The sequence below is a fragment of the Odocoileus virginianus genome, chromosome X, assembly GCF_023699985.2.
Source record: "Odocoileus virginianus isolate 20LAN1187 ecotype Illinois chromosome X, Ovbor_1.2, whole genome shotgun sequence".
Taxonomy (NCBI): domain Eukaryota; kingdom Metazoa; phylum Chordata; class Mammalia; order Artiodactyla; family Cervidae; genus Odocoileus; species Odocoileus virginianus.
The window spans coordinates 30,200,106-30,224,325 of NC_069708.1; the positions used below are offsets into that span (position 1 = coordinate 30,200,106).

Here is a 24,220-nt window from a genome sequence, read left to right on the forward strand (position 1 = left end):
GAGTAAGAAAAGAGAAAATGATCTGTTGATAAAGACAACAGAATCACTTTTTCTTTAGCTGATGAATTTATATATGAATTCTAGTTTTAGAGACATTCCTAAATTTCAATAGCAAGAAATGTTCTTACAGAATCAAGGGAATTTGTTTAGAAGGAAACGAGTTAGGGTAAAACTTATGGAAAGGAAGAAAAATATACTAAAAATTTTTGGATGCTACTTGTTTTGTATAAATGTGGGTCATAGGCTGAATGTTTTCTCCCTAAAAACTAATTAAGCAGAGAATTTGGAAATGCCCACAATTTTGAGGAGAAGCAAACTGTCCAAAGAACTGTCTTTTCAATCCAAGCTAAAGATAACTAACTGCAATTAAAGGAATGATTTTAACCACTACTTCAATAATCTCAGGGATAACAGTAGCTTGATAAAAGCCAGGCAAAAGATAAGAAACTTGAGTAGATATTTAACAGAAAAATCTAGAAAGTACGTGGAAAACTTTTCCCACATTATTGGAGATATAAGTATAAAAAAATGGCTTATTCTATGAGATGGAGTTGTACCCAAGTCAATTTAATAGTTATAATTAAAAAAAAACTATGAAGTTGAATTATATTCACAACGGCCAGTAAGTGAAAACTTTATCCCAAAAGGAGGTCAATTTGAGAAATCAAATAAAGATCACAAGGCTGCTTGATGATGGATGTTATCAGAGCTGCAAAACAGCCTCTCCATGTCATCCAGGTATTCCTGTACACTGGTCTGTGTGTCAACTCATTTATTCCTGTACACTGGTCTGTGTGTCAACTCATTTTAACAAGTTTGAGGGCTTACTATTCCATTCTCTCCCCAATCTTCAATTTTTTAATATCCTAAGTTGCTACTTCACTTGATTATACCAATATTTATATCAAAGACTCTGACTGCTCTAGTAAATGCTCATCTCTCTTTTAATACTACTAGCTTCTGACAGCATTCAATCAATGAAGATATCTTTACACTTAAAAATGAGCTAATGCTTTCACTGTTGGGATAACAGTAGCTTGATAAAAAGCTAGGTCAAAAGATAAGAAAAAGCTGAGTAGATATCTAATGGAAAAATTTACAAAGTAACTAGAAGACTTTTCCCACATTACTGGGGATAAAATGTCAAGGAAAATCTGGGAAGTAGTCCTTATATTAAGTTCTGCATTATTCATGTATTTATTCAGTTCAGTTCAGTTTAGTTGCTCAGTTGTGTCCGAACTCTGTGACCCCATGAACCGCAGCATGCCAGGCCTCCCTGTCCATCACCAGTTCCCAGAATCCAGCCAGACTCAAGTCCATTGAGTTGGTGATGCCATCCAACCATCTCATCCTCTGTTGTCCCCTTCTCCTCCTGCCCTCAATCTTTTCCAGCATCAGGGTCTTTTCAAATTAGTCAGCTCTTCACATTAGGTGGCCAAAGTATTGGAGTTTCAACTTTAACATCAGTCCTTCCAATGAACACCCAGGACTGATCTCCTTTAGGATGAACTGGTTGGATCTCCTTGCAGTCCAAGGAACTCTCAAGAGTCTTCTCCAACACCACAGCTCAAAAGCATCAATTCTTTGACGCTCAGCTCTTTTTTATAGTCCAACTGTCACACCAATACATGACCACTGGAAAAACCATAGCCTTGAATAGATGACCTTTGTTGGCGAAGTAATCTCTCTGCTTTTTTTTTTCCATTTATTTTTATTAGTTGGAGGCTAATTACTTTACATCATTACAGTAGTTTCTGTCATACACTGAAATGAATTAGCCATGGATTTACATGTATTCCCCATCCCGGTCCCCCCTCCCACCTCCCTCTCCACCCGATCCCTCTGGGTCTTCCCAGTGCACCAGGCCCGAGCACTTGTCTCATGCACCCACCCTGGGCTGGTGATCTGTTTCACCCTAGATAATATACATGTTTCAATGCTGTTCTCTTGAAACATCCCACCCTCGCCTTCTTCTCTCTGCTTTTTAAAATGCAATCTAGGTTGGTCATAACTTTCCTTCCAAGGAGTAAGCGTCTTTTAATTTCATGGCTGCAATCACCATCTGCAGTGATTTTGGAGCCCCCAAAAAGAAAGTCAGCCAGTGTTCCCACTGTTTCCCCATCTATTTGCCATGAAGTGGCCGGATGCCATGATCTTAGTTTTCTGAATGTTGAGTTTTAAGCCAACTTTTTCACTCTCCTCTTTTACTTTCATCAAGAAGCTCTTTAGTTCTTCTTCCCTTTCTGCCATAAGGGTGGTGTCATCTGCATATATGAGATTATTGATATTTCTCCTGGCAATCTTGATTCCAGCTTGTGCTTCATCCAGCCCACACTTTCTCATGATGTACTCTGCATATAAATTAAATAAGCAGGATGACAATGTACAGCCTTGATGTACTCCTTTACTTATTTGGAACCAGTCTGTTTTTCCACATCTAGTTCTAACTGTTCGTTCCTGATCAGCATACAGGTTTCTTAAAAGGCAGGTCAGGTGGTCTGGTAATTCCATCTCTTTCAGAATTTTCCATAGTTTATTGTGATCCACACAGTCAAAGGCTTTGGCATAAGTCAATAAAGCAGAAATAGATGTTTTTCTGGAACTCTCTTGCTTTTTCGATGATCCAGCAGATGTTGGCAATTTGATCTCTGGTTCCTCTGCCTTTTCTAAATACAGCTTGAACATCTGCAAGTCCACGGTTCACACATTGCTGAAGCCTGGCTTGGAGAATTTTGAGCATTACTTTACCAGCGTGTGAGATAAGTGCAATTGTGTGGTAGTTTGAGCATTCTTTGGCATTGCCTTTCTTTGGGATTGGAATGAAAACTGACATTTTCCAGTCCTGTGCCCACTGCTGAGTTTTCCAAATTTGCTCATATATTGAGTGCAGCACCTTCGCAGCATTATCTTTTAGGATTTGAAATAGCTCAACTGGAATTCCATCACTTCCACTAGCTTTGTTTGTAGTGACGCTTCCTAAGGCCCACTTGACTTCACATTCCACGTTGTCTGGCTCTAGGTGAGTGATCACACTATCATGATTATCTGGGACATGAAGATCTTTTTTGTACAGTTCTGTGTATTCTTGCCACCTCTTCTTAATATCTTCTGCTTTTGTTAGGTCCATACCACTTCTGTCCTTAATTGAGCCCATCTTTGCATGAAATGTTCCCTTGGTATCTCTAGTTTTCTTGAAGAGACTTTTAGTCTTTCCCATTCTATTGTCTTCCTCTATTTCTTTGCACTGATCACTAAGGAAGGCTTTCCTATCTCTCCTTGCTATTCTTTGGAACTCTGCATTTAGATGGGTATATCTTTCCTTTTCTCCTTTGCTTTTTGCCTCTCTTCTTTTCACAGCTATTTGTAAGGCCTCCTCAGACAGTCATTTTCCTTTTTTGCATTTCTTTTTCTTGGAGATGTATTTATTAGTACAGGATTATCTTCCTGGCATAGGAAATGGCAACCCACTCCAGTATTCTTGCCTGGAGAATCCCATGGACAGAGGCGCCTGGCAGGTTATGGTCCATAGGGTCACAAAGAGTAGTACATGACTGAGCATGCATGCACAAGGTTTTTTTTTTTTTTTTTTTACTGTATGATTTCTCTTTTTTTAATTTTTTTTAATTTTTATTAGTTGGAGGCTAATTACTTTACAGTATTGTAGTGGTTTTTGTCATACACTGACATGAATTAGCCATGGATTTACATGTATTCCCCATCCCAGTCCCCCCTCCCACCTCCCTCTCTACCTGATCCCTCTGGGTCTTCCCAGTGCACCAGGTCCGAGCACTTGTCTCATGCATCCAACCTGGGCTGGTGATCTGTTTCACCCTAGATAATATATATGTTTCGATGCTGTTCTGTTCTCTTGAAACATCCCACCCTTGCCTTTTCCCACAGAGTCCAAAAGTCTGTTCTATACATCTGTGTCTCTTTTTCTGTTTTGCATATAGGGTTATCGTTACCATCTTTCTAAATTCCATATATATGTGTTAGTATACTGTAATGGTCTTTATCTTTCTGGCTTACTTCGCTCTGTATAATGGGCTCCAGTTTCATCCATCTCATTAGAACTGATTCAAATGAATTCTTTTTAATGGCTGAGTAATATTCCATGGTGTATATGTACCACAGCTTCCTTATCCATTCATCTGCTGATGGGCATCTAGCTTGCTTCCATGTCCTGGCTATTATAAACAGTGCATGCACAAGATTATAAAAATAAATATACTAATAGATGCTTCTTTATCTAAATATACTAATATCTAGTATCTATCAAAATATACTAATTTAGGTATCTAAATTAGTATGGTGATTTAGTTGCTAAGTCATGTCCAACTCTTGTGACCCCATGGACTGTAGCTCACCAGGCTCCTCTGTCAGTGGGATTTTCCAGGCAAGAATACTAGAGTGGATTGCCACTTCCTTCTCCAGGGAATCTTCCCGACCCAGGAAATGAACCCAGGTCTCCTGCATTGCAGGCAGATTCTTTACCAACTAAGCTATGAGGGAAGTCCCTACATCAGTATAGGATTATCTAAATATACTAATATTATCTAAATACTATCTAAATATACTAATTATCTAAATATACTAATAATATATAGTTTATTTAAATAATAATAAGTTTATCTAAATATACTAAAAGATGCTTCATTAAAAGAGGGACATAACAAAGTTTAAATGCAGAGATAAAGTCCAAAAATCCTTCAAAAATTTGAAGATTCTATTATAAAACAAGCAATACTTTAATTCATCTATTTTTAAAAAGAGGAGCTTCCAAATAGTGAAACTGCCACTCTTTTTTTCACCACCCCTTTACTATAGCCACAATGGGTAAAGGAATGATTTAAATGCCTTCTGAACAGAATTATTAATGCTTATTAAAAGTTTGGAACATACAAGTACAAATGCACAGAAAGTAAAGCGATAAGAATTTCAGTTGGTTATAAGTTAAAATCTATAGTTTGTAGAGTGATAAAATTTCTATATGGTACTGTAGATATCCTGCCATTTAAACTGTTAAGTTTCTGGGGACTTCCCTGGTGGTCCAATGGTTAAGAATCCATCTGCCAATGCAGGAGATGCAGGTTCAATCCCTGGCTCCACATGCTATGGCGTAACTGAGCCTGTGTGCAGCAACTACTGAAGCCCACACACCCTACAACCCATGCTCTGCAACAAGAGAAGCCATTGCAATGAGAAGCCTATGCACCACAACTAGAAAGTAGCCACCACTCACTGGAACCAGAGAAAGCCAGCAAGCGGCAACGAAGAGCCCATGCACCACAATGAAGACCCAGCACAGCCAAAAATAAATAAATAATAAATTAAAAAATAAACTGTTAAGTTTCTCAATAGCAGGGACTATGTCTCGTTCATTATTGTATCTCCAGTTACTTAACATAGTTTTGCACAAGGCAGGTATTCAATACATACATCTAAAATAAATGGATAATAGTATAGGACTTATAATAATCTCACATAGTAGTAACAGCAGATAATATTTACTGAACATTTCCTGTGACAGGCACTATTCAAGAGCTTTGAATGGTGTGAATCATTCAAATTCCCTTTGCTGTGTTTATCATCCCCATTTTCAAGATGAAGAAACTGATACATACAGAGATTAAGTAACTTGCTCAAAGTGTTTCCAGTAGCAAGTGATGGAGCCAAGATTCAAATCTAGGCAGTCAGTCTCCACAGCTCAGGCTCTTAAGTAAAACTCCATACCACCTCTTCCGAAATGAGTCTGAACAAGCTCTAGGAGGTAGTGAAGGACAGGGGAGCCTGGCGAGCTGCAGTCTATGGGGTTGCAAAGAATCAGATACAACCTAGTGACTGATCAACAATAATAACACTGCCTCTTTTCTAGTGTGCCTTCATGCTTTATTGTTCTCTGATTACTTTTAGCTAATGAGGCTAAAGTAACACAAAGATGGCAGGGAACAAAGGAAAAAGAGACCAAATATAAAGATTTACAATGAGTTTTGCTTTGCTTTTATTTTATTGGAGAATAAAGAATCTATCTTAAAGTCTACATTGCTTGAGTCTAAGAGACATGACTGCTTTCCTGCATTATTCAACATATTTTTGGTATGTTTAGAGCATTACTTATAAACTCTCCTTAAGAGGCCTTGCTGACAATCCTGAAAGCTGACAGACTGATGCAAACAACATGGTGTCATGCCATATCCATATATCAATAATATACAATAAATGTCAGTATTTATTTTTTAAAATTCTATTTTATAATGCACTGTTTCTAAAGACAACCAGGACAAATGTTAATATGCAAAAATGGGGCAGAAACATGAATGTGATGTGTTTTAAATTCTGTGAGAGAAGTTACATGGGGGATTAAAGAAACAGGGTGAAAAGCACTGGAAAGGTTTTCTTATCAATCACCTCCCACCAATAAAATAGTAAATTCATTTACCTCTCTGAAATTCAGAGAGCGCTTTTACATAAAATTTGTTCACTTGCCACTAACCCTGAAAATATCATTTCTACTTAGAGATACCATGTACATACTGGTTGGGTGAAGTTAGAGGAAGAAAATAAAGGCAAACTTAGAGAAAGAGGGCCAGATGGAGAATTGTATAACAGTATTCCAATGACAGTTCCACTCACTTAGAAAAAAGTGTAGTGCAATTTCAATCTTTTGATTTCAGTGACCCTACTGTTTAATCTTGTCTGTATAATGATAATGATAAAGAATATGGATAATTAAATAAATGGATCTGGTAAATGGAGTATTTACCATGAAGCTAGGGGACATTCTAGAATCTTTCTAAACCAAGAATATAGAAGGGAAAATGTTATCATTAACACACACACACACACACTACTTGTAAGAGCTAAATGTAATATGTAATTTATCTCATAAGGATAGATGATAAATAACCTCAACAAATACTACTTAAAATAATGTTTAGGTCAGTAACTAACTTTTTTATTTTTTAGTCAATCATTACATTTTTTGTCTTAAGCCTGAGAAAAACTCATCTACATAACCATATAGTTTTGTATTAGAAAATCTGCAGTTACATGAGTCAATCAAAATATTCTGGAATATAATAACTATATATATACATATATATAATTATAGCTATCTTCCAATCAGCTATAAGAATTTTCAGGTACTTGTTATTGTCTCTTACCCCTTCTTTCGGGTCTGTGTGGAGTCCTCCTCCTGCATGACCATGCCAACATGTCCTCTTTTCTATCAGTGGCCATGCCTGGAGAGCCTAGTTGAAGATAATACCAAGCCATCCATTAGCTATTAAAGAATCTCAGATCTTCAAAAATTTGACTTAGGCAGTCTAATCTGATGAATGTCGCCCCAACAAATTCAGAGGCATAGCTTTGAGCCTAGCATAGCTAAGTAAAATACCTTCATAATAAGCTTACAGATACACTTATACAAAGAATATTGAGATGTAACAAATTACTCATACAGAAGTTATTTTCTCTAAATAGTTTTCAAAATTAATATTTAAAAGATTTAACTTGTAATGTACTTCTATTTGATTTATACCAGCTTTCTTATTGTCATTTGCTATTAAGTACTGTGTAATCCTTAACTCTTATTACTGGCAAATATATAATACAGTTAATTAACTGCATCCCACTTGCTTTCCATGTGTATAACATTCTTGTTTTATAATTCAATATAGTTGATTTTACATAACTCATTCTTATTATTTTGACTTGCATATATATATAGAAACAAAGTATCTTTAACTACGTCACAGTCTATCTTATGTTACAGTAATTTGTATAAATCTTTTGTTTTTATTCCTACATGGTAAATTTCTTAAGATTAGGGACAGTCTCTCAAATCCTTGTATCTCCTATGGCCCATACCACCATGTCTTGCAGATGGGCGTGTTGAATTAGTTTATAAAACAAAGCTATCTACAAATTTCTCAACTAGTCTTGAAAATATCCAAACATCTTGCGTTTTATAATTTTTTAAAAGGCTCTATATTACTGATCAGTTTAAAAAAACAAAAATTAAATCTTTTGGAAAATATATAATAGTTGAAAAGATAGTAAAGATTAAGCTTTTTAAAATTTTAGTCTTGCTAATTTGAAAGTGTTTCCTCAAAAAAACACTTAATAAAGTACATGGATATAATAATGCTTCTCCAGTAGCCATAATAATAATTAGTGAACAAGGGCATAGTTCTTTACAATCACAACTGTGTATCAATACTGAATCCTAAGAGTATCAGCTCAGGGTCAAGCTATGAAAGTAGAATTACAGAAATCAAAAGTACCTTCTTGTTCTCATCAGTTGAGACACAAAAAGTAATTGCCATAAATGGGTCATTGATTTTTGGATCAACAATTGTAAAGCATTTTTAAAGGAAAAACATCAAAAAGTAATATTTACTGTGACAATGTCATTTTGTGACATTTTTTTCCCTTTAAAAGACTGATAAGTTATATCAAAGGGTCTGGTAAATAACTCACAAAATAATGAGGTCATCAACAAAGCAAAATATTTTATATATTTATAAAATATACATAAATAATGAGAAGATGGAGCACATTCTCCCTTAAAACTTTAATAATGGAAAACCTAATTCGTTTCTACAGCTTCTGCATAAATTAGAACAATGCCTTGTACCTTAATGGGAAATAACTGTTAAACAGAAAGAAAAAATAAAGGAAGTACTTACTACTCAGGAGCTAGACTGTCTTCTAATTTTCTTGTCTTTCTATCTTAAGAGATTTATTTGTTTCTTTTAAAGCACTGAGAATTTTTAAAGGTGTCTTTCACTTACATTAGCAATGAAAATCAACCCTCATTAATAGGTAAACTCAGCATTACCTACTCCGCGGACTCTAATAAGCTCAGAGTCCCTTGATATTCTGCTATGTGAACATCTTCTAAGGTAAAAAGAAACTTTACTCACTTAAAAAATGTACAGTATTCCATACATCACATACAAATTACAGGATAAATGTAAGCATCAATAAGCTGCCATTACATTTATAAAAGTTTTCTAAAAGCATTACTCTTGTTGGCATTGATCTCAAAAGATTCAAATAAATCTCTCCAAGTGTAGAAAAACGTCAAGATTTCTTTCTCCATTTCCAGTAGCAGAAATATATCTTGTTATTCATTTGCCAGTATTTAGAAAAAAAATAAAAATTAAAACTATTTGGAAAATATGTAATATAAATTAGAAAATGCTCAAAGGGCTAACACATTTTTCCTAGCTATATGCAGAAGAAATGTATGCTTCATCTTACCCTTGTAGCATCTAATAACTCTCTTGAATTGCCTTTTCCTAGTCTCTGCCATGAAGTATGTCTTAATAACTCTGGGATCTGCAGAAGAGAACAAAAAAAGAGGTCAGAAATTTCAGAGTGGACAGTTAATATTCAAATATTTCTTTTATAGTCCAGGTGCTGTGCTGTGCTTAGTCGCTCAGTCATGTCCAACTCTTTACGACCCCAAGGACTGTAGCCTACCAGGCTCCTCTGTCCATGAGGATTACTGTTCATGAACATGCATAAACTAAAACCATAGCCAATATGAGAAAGATGCTTCTAACACATATCTAAAATGGCAAAAAATGTGGCCCAGATATAAAATAAATTATATTGCCCATTAAAAGTATCAAATTGTACTTTCCATTTACCCTCTTTCTCCCTAGGTTTCTCTTTGTTTCTGAAAGCCTCTGAAGTCTTCAAATCCATTTCTTTCTTAAATGGTTACTCTGCTCTTTTCAAACACTCCTCCCTTTATTGCACTTTATTATGCACTCCTTCTTTAGTCTTAATTCTGAATGCTACATTTAGATAATGGTCATAAGATCAGTTTTGTCAAGGTTTATAATCAGGTGATGGACTCTTGGGCTAATCTATTGTGTTGATAATATTCCAAAAATGGAATTGAAAGAAAGCAGAAAAAAAATAGACATCTCTAAAATGGACATACATCCTTCTAAAATGCACCATCATATTAGTGAAGAAAAATTTGCATATTAGGTTAAGAGTCTCCCAAAAAGCAGGTAATATGTGGGCTTTCCCTAAGCTACAAATGAGTTGTAGAAATGATTAATGTTTTCATATAAAAGTCAATGCGGTACACTGCAAAAGAGCAAACATTAAATCAACCAAGAAAACAATCTCCATATACACACAAAAAAGCTAACCAAATTATTGAGAAAATTAACTCAGTTGCTTTCTAGAATGTAACCAGTGGGAGCAGTTTCTGTTTATGTATACTTGTAAACAGGGGCTTCCCAGGTGGTGCAGTGGTAAAGAATCTGCCTGCCAATGCAGGAGATGCAAGAGAAAAGGTTGAACCCCTGGGTCAGGAAGATCCCCTGGAGGAGGGCATGGCTACCCACTCCAGTATTCTTGCCTGGAAAATGCCACAGACAGAGCAGCCTGGCAGGCTACAGTCCAGGGGGTCGCAAAGAGTCAGACACAACTGAGCACATACTTCTAAATATATAGGCATTCCCTAAATTACAAAAATTTCAAAAATACTAATCACTATTTGCACTGTCTTGCCAAGCCCAAGCTCCTACAACATGTGATGTACCCTCAAATCTCTACAAGACTTCTATTGTCAATGATGCCTTTCTGGTGCTTATGTCAATTGTTCTCCTTACAGCTTTTCACCATGCTAACTAAGACCTCAAACAAGCTTTACTCCCTCATTTTCCTATTTTTCATAATCCCCCAGTTCAAGTAACTATAAATCAAGTAAGATATCACACGTTTACACATGCATATACAATTTAATCTTCTTTGCCTTTCAAAATTTGCCCCGTTATCTCATGATGACTATCTATCTTCTTTATTCTCTCTCAAAACACTGCCTCTATACTGCCAATAGGTAAAAGATAAATGTTGGTGATACACTCAAATTAACAACAAAAACATACTTTCTAAAGTGACATTACTCAAAATAAAGAAAATTTACCATAAAATCTAAGTAAGCCCCTGAAAGTACCCATAAAATCCCTTCAAATTTTCTAGCTATCTCTTTATCCTTCTCTAATCAAACCATATTTCCCTTATGCATCAGGATTCAATGTAAATAAATTTTAAATATTCATATTCACAAAGAACCTCATACTAAGATAGCATTGTAAAATTATGAGCTATTTCATGCATATAAAAAGCTCGGAAAATAATGAATACAATATGTATTCACTACCCCACCTAAGAAATAACACATAAAAAGAAAGACCTTGACATGCTCCTCTACAATGTCATCTCTTTCCTGATCCCCAGAGAAAATCATTTAAAACATCTTTCATTGCAAAAGCAAAAATGACAGTCACATAATGTGTTAACTCCTTTTGAGGGCTAGTCCCATCACTATTTAAAATATAATTTCTACAAGTCTGTTCTATACATCTGAGTCTCTTTTTCTGTTTCAGCCCAGGTTGGAGGCATGAGACAAGTGCTCGGGCCTGGTGCACTGGGAAGACCCAGAGGGATCGGGTGGAGAGGGAGGTGGGAGGGGGGACCGGGATGGGGAATACATGTAAATCCATGGCTAATTCATTTCAATGTATGACAAAAACCACTGCAATGTTGTAAAGTAATTAGCCTCCAACTAATAAAAATAAATGGAAAAAAAAATAAATAAAATATAATTTCTACTAAAAAAATGCTCTGATTTCTAAACAACAGACTTACAAACACTTCTGAAACACAATGTATTTGTAAGTTAGGGATTACCTCTACTATTAAAACGCTGGATGAAGGAGTTTATAGCAAAAAAAAAATTACTTAAAAATGGAGAAGGCAAGAGAGGGGACATATGTATACCTATGGCTGCTTCAGGTTGATGTCTGGCAGAAACCAACACAATTCTGTAAAGCAATTATCCTTCAATTAAAAAATAAATTTTTTAAAAAGTCAAAAAATGAAGGAGGGCAACAAGAGAAAACAAGATGATTAATTCTTTAAAATTTGATTAGAAAACTAGAGGATTGAACTAGATGCTCTAAGGTCCCTTTTAACTCTAAAATTCTGTGATTTTTATGGAATAAAATGATAATGCTGCAGTTATTAACTGGATTTTAAAACGCTTAACTGGGATTATACTTATTTCTTCAACAAATCTGGCATCTGATTTTATTTATAACCCCACCCCTCAAAAGACACACACAGAAATAAACCATATATTACTGAAAATAATAGGTACAACCAATATACACAGATACTCTACAAATGGAATATACTGGAAGTAACAATCTGCCAGTCTGTTTGAAGAGGCAGACAGATTAAAACACTGGAGAGTCATGTTTATTTTACCTAAAAAAGAAGAAATTCTAGCAGAGCCTAAAAGTCAAAGATTCTGTGGCATCCAAGCATAATAATGTATGCTCTCATTTTGATCAGCACTATTTGTCCACTAATTAATATAAATATTAATCTTTGATAGACAGTTGCATAGGCACAATATTCTACTATGTGTAGACATTCAATTATTACTTACAAAAATATTATCAACACTAAAACCATCAGTCTAGCAGACAGAACTACCTCCACGTAATGAGACTAAGACTCAAGCAAGCAAACCTACCCCAATTACATTTTTCCTTTAAGATACAAATTACATTTTACTAAAAAATAATCCTATTGGGCTTCCCTGGTGGCTCAGTGGTAAAGAATTCCCCTGCCAATGCAGGAGACGCAGGTTCAATCCCTGATCTGGAAAGATACCACAGCCGTGGAGCATCTAAGCCCATGCTCCACAACACTGAGCCTGTGCTCTAGAGCCTGGGAGCCACAACTACTGAGCCCCTGCTCTAGAGGTCACCGTGCCACAACTACTGAAACCTACTTGCCCTAGAGACCAAGCCAAGCTCTGCACAAGAAAAGCCACTTCAATGAGAAGCTTGAGCACCACAACTAGAGAGTATCCCCTGCCCACTGCAACTAGAGAAAAGCCAATGCAGCAATGGAGACCCACCACAGTGAAAAAATAAATAAATTAAATTTAAAAATAATCCTATTATATAATGCTTTAGTGATTATTAAATATGACTGTATCCTTTTTATTTATTTGCTGCACAGTCTTTAGTTGCAGTGAGTGGGGGTTACTCTCTAGTTGTGGTGTGCAGACTTCTCAGTGCAGTGGCTTTTTTTGTTGCAGAGCATGGGCTCTAGAGTGCTCAGGCTTCAGTAGCTGCAGAATACGGGCTCAGCAGTTGTGGCTCATGAATTCTAGAGCACAGGTTCAAGAGTTGTGGTGCACAGGCTAAGTTGCTCCACAGCATGCGATATCTATCCCGATCAGGGATCATACCTACGTCTCCTGCATTGACAGGCAGATTCTTTACCAATGAGTCCCCAGGGAAGCCCAAATGTATCCTTTTTAGAATAGTTATTTTTCATAATACAAGTTATGTTCAGTGTTTATGACACTTGAAGAAATACCTAATAATAGGTTAGAGAGCAATATATAAATTGTCAATTGGAAACAAAACTAAGTTTACAACTATCCATCCATGATGCATGTACTGCTTAACAATATCAAATAGTCATGCATGAATACTGTTATCATTAAAAAACATCAAACATTTAAAATTAAGCTCTCAATATATTTTAAGGAGAAACTATCATAATTTAAAATTACATTTATCTCACTTTAAAAGTTTAAAAGTCTGAGATAAATGCTATTTGAACTTGATTTTCTTCCCAATTTCTTCAAAACTAGCTGGGAGTTGCAGGGGGCAAAAAGGAGAGAAGGAAGTAGAGAGGTGGGTGGAGGACTTGAGGGGTAAGAATGGAAAGAGGAAAGAAAATGTGACTTTTTGGATTTTGTAATTGTATTTCTCAATTGTAAGTTGAAGGATAAAAAATTTCCTTCATTATGTTAGATATTCAATAAACGTGTGTCAAATGAACAAATAAATGGCAACATAGCTCAAGGATCACGGGCAGCTCACATCACCTAAGTATTCATTCATTAAACCACAAAATCATCAAACTACATCACCATAAAATTTGATGACTCTAGAACAGGGGTTATCAATTTTTTTTTCTCTCTAAAGGGTCAGAGAGCAAATATTTTGGGGTTTGCAGGCATACCACCTGTGTCACAACTACTCAACTCTTGTCACTGTAGCATAAAGACAGCCACAGATAATACACAAATAAATATGTGGCTATGTTCAAATAAAACTTTACTTATGAACACTGAAATGTGAATTTCAAATCATTGTCATCTGTCAAAAAAATTATTTCATTTATTTTTATTAGTTGGAGGCTAATTACTTTACAATATTGTAGTGGTTTTTGCCATACATTGACATGAATCAGCCATGGATTTACATGTGTTCCTCATCCTGAAACCCCCTCCCACCTCCCTCCCCATCCCATCCCTCTGGGTCATCTCAGTGCACCAGCCCTGAGCACTTGTCTCATGCATCCAAATTATTTTCCCACTCACTAACAAATGTTAAAAAAAATTCTTAGCACAGAGGCCCTGCAAACATAGATGGCATACTGGACTTGGCCCAATGGCCAGTAACTGCTGGTAACCTGCTCTTGATTTCTAAAATTCCTTTCAGCTGCTCCCTGCAGCTTCTAAGGATTCTCATAATGTCACAGCAAAACAAAACACTTCCACAAAAAAAAATTACTATCACAAAAAATAAACTCACGAACAAAAATTATCCACAGAATTCCCCTTTTCCTCAACCAATTTTCCTTTTTATCTACCAATTTTTACATCTCTGAGGGCATAACATCAGCAGCAGGCCTATTTAGTAGTTTGCACAAAAACTCTTCATATGTTTGTTTAGGCAACTTCTGTAAAGAAAGTTTAGACTTCATTCCCCATTCATATAAGAAACTCTTTGTCATCACATTTTTGTCATCATGAAACCTGTTAACTGTTTCATACGTTTCATCTAAGTGTTGGGAAATTCCATGCTGTTTGCTAATAAAGTAATAAAGAATTACAAGGCATTTGCCAAATTCAGGGTAATAAAAACTAATGACTCAATGTTAAAAGGTAAAAAAACTAACAAACAAAAAAAAACCACACACAAAACTTCAGAACCAGTTCATTTTAAATCATGAAATTAGGGAGAAAATACATGAAGAGAACCTCATCATATTAAAAGTAATTCAGCAAGGGCATATTTTAGAGACATTTAATTAGTGGATTATTTCTCTGGGCTGACTTCCAAGAACTTTAGGAAACTGGTATAAATCTCTGTGCTTCTAAGATTCCTAGCCCTATTGTGTTTGTGCACAGAATGGAGACATTGCTACACAGAGTGCAGCTGGAATGCTGAGATAATATGAAAGAAGTTGAGAAAGTAGAATTGGACCTATTTTTTGCTACTTTACAGTTTCAACTTCCATTTTGTTTTGTATATTTATTAATACGGACTTTGGAGAAAATTCTGAAGTACGTTTCTTAACTCTAGGTTTCATTGCGGACAATCTGAATCAGTAGCAAATCTGACACTTTTGTTTAGTAATATTTTTCTATAAATGTTCTCATTATGTTTGCTGCATTTTACTGATATATCAGATTGCCACTGGTGAGCAAATTACCTGGGATAATTACCCTAAACTCATACAGGATAGGGTTTTCATTTACTTGCGTCATTCTGCAAGGCTCACTTATGCAGGTCGTATCCAAAATACTTTTGTTTTCTTTATATGCATTCCAACAAAATCTAATAACAGTCAGTCCTTTGGTAGAAAAGACATAATCTTCGCTTATAACACAGGTAAAGATTTAAAATATTGATATAAACATAAAGCAAATTCCAGGACTTATAAATGATACCTAAAAGGCTTCAGATGAGCACTAGATGAAAAAGGTATTTTAAGGAAGGTATTTGGTTTTGTGAATTTTAAATCCCTTTAGACTTATTCATATTTAGTTTCTTTCCAGCATTCTAAAAGTTAAGTTCTTTTATAGAGGTTGGTAAACACACACAGCTGGAGCTGATAGCAATCTGCTATTCCCTTCAACATGGGTGTCTCCTCTTTATCGTTTTGCTACCTCCTTTTTCTAATAATGTGCTAGTAGATTTTTCTTTCTCTTCTATCTGCCTATTTTTTTTTTATCTGCTTATTTTTTTAACTGTTAGTTTAGTTCTTCTCGTCGCACTCAAACCTCAGAAGGTTGCTAGCCTCTACTCTGTTATCTCCTCATGGTCTTATTTAACAAAGAAAAGATGGAGAACACAACTGTAATATTTCTCATAACACAATTATTGTCCAAAACAATTGACTTACTTTCACAAAAGAAAAAAAGGAACGTTTTCAAAAGATACTGCACCCCTTCAAAAATATATACACAAAAATTTCTTAATTTTTCTCTTTCATTTCTCTCTTTGAGCCCTGAAAACTGTTGAGTTTTTTTCTAAAACTATCCATTCTTCTTCTCAATTGCACTTTGAAAATTCATAAGGTGACCATAATTCATACAATGGCTAGAACACTTGTTTTCATACAATGTCAGGAAGAAAACTAACAGCTCTCTTACAAGTATTTTATGAGCTGCATATTTTTCCAAATGTCTTCAAGAGAAGCAACCTAGAGCCTTAAAGTCATTCTAAAACTGTTTCAAGAGTAAACAAACCTTGCTGTAAATTGCCATATTAATGTTTTTAAATTGGATACACAGCTGCAATACAAAAAGGTTTTTATCTTACACACTGTACACAACAAATTTAAATAAGTGTTCATTACGTTTTCAAAGTTTATAAGCTAAAGCTAACAGATGTGGGCAAAAATATCACAGAAAGACCAATGCAAAGGTAGAATATATCTTGATCACCCTTCCACCATCGTCCACCCAAAAATACCCTTAAATTTTAGTTCATTCCTTGAGATCCTTAGCCAGAACAGAACAGCAGATTAGCTGAAGGCCAGAGTAGTTAGCATTTTATCCTATTTTTGTATTTTAATTTGGATTTGTTTGCTGAGATACTTTTTCATTATGAAGCAACATGGATTAGAAGCAGCTATACTATCTACAGACATACCACCCTGACAGCACCTAAGCTTGTCTGATATTGGAAGCTAAGCAGGGTCTGCCTGGATAGTACTTGGACGGGAGAAGCAGCTTTACTATAATCATTTTTAATAAGAACCACAGCAGCCACCATTCACTAAACAATCATTATTTGGCTGGCCTTTTGTCTAATACTACATTATCTCATTTAATTTTCACTATAATCCTACAGGGTATCTACTATTATTACTATTCCCATTATACAAACTAGACATGAGGCTCTGAAAGACTACCATGCTCAAATTCATATAGCTAGTAAGTGGTGGAATGGAGATGGACATTTCTAACAATATCAACATTGTCATTGGATCTAGTGAGTTTACTTTAGATCATTGAAAAAGCAAGATAATTCCAGAAAAACTAGAACTGTAAACTACTTTTACTTTATTGACTACACCAAAGCCTTTGTGTGAATCACAACAAACTGTGGGAAATTCTTAGATAGATGGACACACCAGACCATCTTACCTGCGTCCTGACAAATCTGTATGCAGGTCAAGAAGCAACAGTTAGAACTGGACATGGGAACTACAGATTGGTTTCAAATTGGGAAAGGAGTACATCAAGGCTGTATATTGTCACCCTGCATATTTAACTTATATGAAGAGTACATCATGTGAAATGCCAGGCTGGATGAAGCACAAGCTGGAATCAAGACTGCCGGGAGAGATATCAATAATCACCACCCTTATGGCAGAAAATGAGGAAGAACTAAAGAGCCTCATGAAGGAAGTGAAAGAGGAGTGTGAAAAAGCTGGCTTAAAACTCAACATTCAAAAAACAAAGATCATGGCATTCAGTCCCATCACTTCATGGCAAATAGATGGGGAAACAATGGAAACAATGACAGACTTTATTTACTTGGGCTCCAAAATCACTGCAGATGGTGACTGCAGCCATGAAATTAAAAGACACTTACTCCTTGGAAGGAAAGTTATGACCAACCTAGACAGCATATTAAAAAGCAGACATATTACTTTCCCGACAAAGGTCTGTCTAGTCAAAGCTATGGTTTTTCCAGTAGTCATGTATGGATGTGAGAGTTGGACTATAAAGAAAGCTGAGAGCTGAAGAACTGATGCTTTTGAACTGTGGTGTTGGAGAAGACTCTTGAGAGTCCCTTGGACTGCAAGGAGATTCAACCAGTCCATCCTAAAGGAAATCAGTCCTGAATATTCATTGGAAGGATGGACACTGAAGCTGAAGCTCCAATACTTTGGCCACCTGATGCAAAAAACTGACTCACTGGAAAAGACCCTGAGGCTAGGAAAGACCAAAGGCAGGAAGAGAAGGGGATGACACAGGATGAGATGGTTGGAGAGCACCACCGACTCAATGGACATGAGTTTGAGCAAGCTCCGGGAGTTGGTGATGGACAGGGAAGCCTGGCATGCTGCAGTTCATGGTGTCACAGAGTCAGACATGAATGAGCAACTGAACTAAACTGAATTTACCCTTCCTGATTGATAACCCTGAAATGCCTAGGTTAATTTTTCTGTTGTTAAGTAGGAAGATGCTCCATTATTTGTTTGCTTTTTTTTCAGTAAAAAATAACAACACAACTGTGTGTTAAACATAAAGGGCAACATCATCAAAAGTGGCAGAATATGAAACTTCAAAAAAGTGTACCTCCACTAAAACAATGATTAAACTGTCAAAAATTGACAAAAACAATTTTTCTAAAACTTTTGGAATCAACAAAAAAAATGTACAGCAAGCAGGGAATTGCATAATGAGGAAAGAAATTGCTAAATTTCAGCAGAGAGCATTATAACATTTGTGCATACCCACCTACCATATCCCATTCCCCAGATCAGAGGTAGCCATGGTGATCAATGGCATCTCTCATTCCTCCTATGGCTGGCTGCTACCAGAGGTGGAAATGTGAGGCTCTTTGCTCAAAGAACTGTGGTTGTATTTTTTAAACTGTCTGGCAACTTCCTAAACACCTTGCTCAGGAGCTTACCTTGTTGTGCATCCTTCAGAACTCTCTACAGGTTGGAAGTGTTTAATGTTGTTTGTTGTAAAGTATATAAAGTATACATACTAGCTGCAGATGCCTGGAGCAAAAGATAATAGGGCAAGCAGGATAAAGAATAAAAGTCTAGGAAGAGAGTCTGGGGCAGGAGGTACATGGGAAAATAAGGAGTAGAAATGTTATATTTTTTAAAAAGCAATGAAAGATAAATAAAGGAACACAAAAGTATATTAACATTATTTAATATGATGTGGATGGTGACCGCAGCCATGAAATTAAAAGATGCTTGCTCCTTGGAAGAAAAGCTATGACAAACCAAGACAGCATATTAAACAGCAGACATTACTTTACTGACAAAGGTACATATAGCCAAAGCTATGGCTTTTCCAGTGGTCATGTATGGATGTGAAAGCTGGACCAAAAAGAAGGCTGATTGCTTCTCGGCCTTTTGGCTAAGATCACGTGTAGAAGGCTGACTGCTACCAGAGGTGACTGCTACTGTGGTGCTGGAAAAGACTCTTGAGAGTCCCCTGGACTATGAGGATATCAAACCAGTCAACCCTAAAGGAAATCAACCCTGAATGTTTATTGAAGGACTGATGCTGAAGCTGAAGCTCCAATACTTTGGCCACCTGATGCAAAGAGCTGACTCATGGGAAAAAACCTTGTTGTTGGAAAAGATTAAACACAGGAGGAAAAGGGGACGACAGAGGATGCAATGGTTGGATGGCATCATCGACTCAATGGACATGAGTTTGAGCATCCTCCAGGAGACAGTGGAGGACAGGGAAGCCTGCAGTCCATGGATTGCAGAGAATAAGACACAACTGAGTGAATGAACAACAACATTGACCAAAACACTTTTATGAGAATTACATATTACAATGAAGAAGCTGAAGTAACCTTCAAGAAGGACAAAGTCAAGAACAGCTTCAGTGAAACAAAATGACCAAATTCACTTTATCTGCATGAGCCCCTCCCCCAACCCAGCAGAGCTCAGTGCCAAGAAAGATTACTCAGACTTGCAACTTCTCCTTCAGGGGAAAAGAGGGAGTGCAACGTGTCACCCACATCTCAGAACTATAGAGTGCTGCCCAAGGTACTGGATTCTCTCTCAGCTTACTCAGAATGCTGATGGGCCAGAACAGTTTAGGTGCTTGCAGGCGGCTATAAACAAAGGAAAGCTGGCATGGCTTTGTGTAATTGGAAGGAGGCATGCATCCTGAGGCTTCCCTTCTTACAGTGAAGGAGAGGAGTGCAAGAAACATGTGCTCAATATACAACTTTCAGAGTGCTGCCCAAGAGACTAGTTTCTATCTCTCCTCACTTGAAGCTCTGACAGAACCAGCATAGTTTGCATGCCTGGCGAATGCTGAGAATGATGGAAAATGGCAAAGCAGTGAACACCCAGGACTGATCTCCTTTAGGATGGACTGGTTGGATCTCCTTGCAGTCCAAGGGACTCTCAAGAGTCTTCTCCAATACCACAGTTCAAAAGCATCAATTCTTTGGCGCTCAAGCTTGGTGCTCAGCTTTCTTTATAGTCCAACTCTCACATCCATATAAGACTACTGGAAAAACCATAGCCTTGACTAGATGGACTTTTGTTGGCAAAGTAATTCCTCTTCTAGGTTGGTCATAACTTTCCTTCTAAGGAGCAAGTGTCTTTTAATTTCATGGCTGCAATCACCATCCGCAATGATTTTGGAGCCCAGAAAAATAAAGTCAGCCACTGTTTCCACTGATTCCCCATCTATTTGCCATGAAGTGATGGGACCAGATGCCATGATCTTAGTTTTCTGAATGTTGAGCTTTAAGCCAACTTTTTCACTCTCCCCTTTCACTTTCATCAAGAGGCTCTTTAGTTTTTCTTCACTTTCTGCCATAAGGTGGTGTCATCTGCATATCTGAGGTTATTGATATTTCTCCTGGCAATCTTGATTCCAACTTCTGCTTAATCCAGCCCAGCGTTTCTCATGATGTACTCTAGACATAAGTTAAATATGCAGGGTGACAATATATAGCCTTGACCTACTCCTTTTCCTATTTGGAACCAGTCTGTTGTTCCATGTCCAGTTCTAACTGTTGCTTCCTGACCTGCATACAGGTTTCTCAAGAGGCAGGTCAGGTGGCCTGCTATTCCCATCTCTTTCAGAATTTTCCATAGTTTACTGTGATCTACACAATCAAAGGCTTTGACATAGTCAATAAAGCAGAAATAGATGTTTTTCTGGAACTCTCTTGCTGTTTCAATGATCCAGCAGATGTTGGCAATTTGATCTCTGGTTCCTCTGCCTTTTCTAAAACCAGCTTGAACATCTTGAAGTTCATGGTTCACATATTGCTGAAGCCTGGCTTAGAGAATTTTGAGCATTACTTTACTAGTGTGTGAGATGAGTGCAATTGTGCAGTAGTTTGAGCATTCTTTGGCATTACCTTTCTTTGGGATTTGAATGAAAACTGACCTTTTCCAGTCCTGTGGCCACTGCTGAGTTTTCCAAATTTGCTGACATATTGAGTGCAGCACTTTCACAGCATCATCTTTTAGGATTTGAAATAGCTCACCTGGAATTCCATCACCTCCACTAGCTTTGTTCACAGTGATGCTTCCTAAGGCCCACCTGACTTCACATTCCAGGATGTGCTCTAGGTGAGTGTGAGTGACCACACCTTCATGATTCTCTGGGTCATGAAGATCTTTTTTTTAAACCACCATATGATCCACCAATCCCAGATCTGAGTATTTATCCAATAAGAATTGAAATCAGGAACTTGAAGTTATATTTGCATGCCCACATTCACTTCAGCATTTTCAGTATTGCCAAAATTCTTGAAGCTATCTAAATATTCACAGATAGATAGCTAGATAAAGAAAATATGTTATGTCCAAACAGTGTAATATGTTTCATTCTTAAAAACAAAACTGGCAATTCCCTAGCAGTCCATTCATTAGGAATCCATGTTTTCACTGCCTTGTGCCTGGGTTCAATCCATGGTTGGGGTACTAAGATCACAGAAGCCATGTAGCATGGCCAAAAAAAGGGGAAAGAAATCTTGTCATATGTGGTGACATTAGTTAACCTGGAAGATATCATGCTAAGTAAAATAAGCCAGTCACAGAATGACTAATACTGTATAATGCTCCTTATATGAGGTATCTAAAGTAGTCAAACTCACAAAAGCAGAAAGTAATGTGGTTACCATGGACAGGGAGAAGTGGGAAATGGAAAGTTGATGCTCACTACACATAGAGGTTCACTTATGCAATATGAAAAAGTCCTAGAGATTTCTCATAAAACAGTGTGATTAAAATTAACAGTATTGTACTACACACCTAAAAATTTTTTAAGAGGATAGATCTCACTCTACATGTCTTTTTTTTTAAATCACGATAGAGGAAAAAATAAAAACTTATGGAGGAGATCACAAGGCAGTAGAAGCATAATATTTTCATCTTGAATTCTCATATTACAAACAGATAACAATACAAAACAAAGAACAGAACTTATGAACAAAATACACAACAAAATTAGGACACAGTAAAGTCCCCTTGCACCTCATAACACAACCACAAGGGGAGTTTGGTTCAGCAACATGATCTGCATGGTAATGGCAATTCTATAGCAATAAGCAAATACCATATGCAGACCTTAGACCAGGAAAATAGCCATACGGTACTCACCAGAAAACACATCGGCCAAATAAGGAACAATAGGTGAAACTGGAAGGGCTTTGGTCCATTCCACTAGCGGATGAATGCAAAGAGTATCTGATAATAAGTTCTAAAGGAGGTGGAAGAGCCTAATCCCATGAATGCTAAAAACTGACCAAAAAGGCTCCTTTTGAAGACACTATGAGGGACTACCCTGGTGGTTCAGTGGTTAAGAATCCACCTGCAAATGCAGGGGACCCAGGTTTTATTCCTGGTCGAGAAAGATTCCCCATGCTGCAAGAGAACTAAGCCATGTGCCACAACTACTGAGCCCACAAGGCACAATTACTGAACCCATGTGCCTGCAACTACTGAAGCTGGCATACCCTACAGCCTGTGTTCTGCAACAAGAGTAGCCATTACAATGAGAAGCCTGAACACCACAACTCGAGAGTAGCCCCTGTTCACCACAATTAGAGAAAGCCTGCATGCAGCAACAAAGACCCAGTGCAGTCAAAAATAAATAAAAAATAAATTTTAAAAAAGACACATTGAGGACAAACTGCATGAAGTGTAATTAAAATTGATCAGGACTAGGGCAGAAAGGAAAAGAAGACCCAGACAAAGGTAACAGTGGAAAAGAGAGGCCAGATATCACCAAAAAAAAAAAAAAGATGAAAAAAATTTTTTAAAAAGCTCCGCAAAGTTAGAAAACCAAGCTGAACCAAGCTTCCTTCTAAAATTTCAGCCAGAACAGTGTGGAGATTCCTTAAAAAACTGGAAATAGAACTGCCATATGAACCAGCAATCCCACTGCTGGGCATACACACCGAGGAAATGAGAACTGAAAAAGACATGTGTACCCCAATGTTCATCGCAACACTGTTTATAATAGCCAGGACATGGAAGCAACCTAGATATCCATTGGCAGACGAATGGATAAGAAAGCTGTGGTGCATGTACATGATGGAATATTACTCAACCATTAAAAAGAATATATTTGAATCGGTTCTAATGAGGTGGATGAAACCAGAGCCTATTATAGAGTGAAGTAAGTCAGAAAAACACCAATACAGTATACTAACACATATATATGGAATTTAGAAAGATGGTAACGATAACCCTATATGTGAGACAGCAAAAGAGACAATGTATAGAACAGTCTTTTGGACTCTGTGGGAGAAGGCAAGGGTGGGATGATCTGAGAGAATAGCATTGAAACATGTATATTATCATATGTGAAACAGATCACCAGTCCAGGTTCAATGAAGCATGAGACGGGATGCTCAGGGCTGGTACACTGGGATAACCCTGAAGGATGGGATGGGGAGGGAGGTGGGAGGGGGATTCAGGATGGGGAACACATATACACCCGTTGTGGACTCATGTCAATGTATGGCAAAAACCACTACAATACTGTAAAGTAATTAGCCTCCAATTAAAATAAATAAATTAAAAAAATAAATAAAATCTCAGCCAAAGTAATTTCATATGAAAATCAACAGGTGGGAGGAGCCAAGATGTCAGTGAGGGAAGACACAGAATCTGTGTCTTC

The 24,220-nt window shown here is 36.9% G+C and overlaps 1 protein-coding gene across 2 annotated transcripts in view; it reads right to left on the reverse strand.

The window, feature by feature from the left end:
* ABCB7 (ATP binding cassette subfamily B member 7) overlaps nucleotides 1-24,220 on the reverse strand; it is a 139,685-nt gene that overhangs the window by 58,485 nt on the left and 56,980 nt on the right. For both annotated transcript variants that reach the window (XM_070461858.1, XM_070461859.1), the window contains 2 exons: nucleotides 9,268-9,345; nucleotides 7,164-7,250 (listed from right to left, as the gene is read on the reverse strand). In XM_070461858.1, the coding sequence (XP_070317959.1) occupies nucleotides 7,164-7,250; nucleotides 9,268-9,345 (165 nt within the window). The remainder of the gene's footprint in view (nucleotides 1-7,163; nucleotides 7,251-9,267; nucleotides 9,346-24,220) is intronic.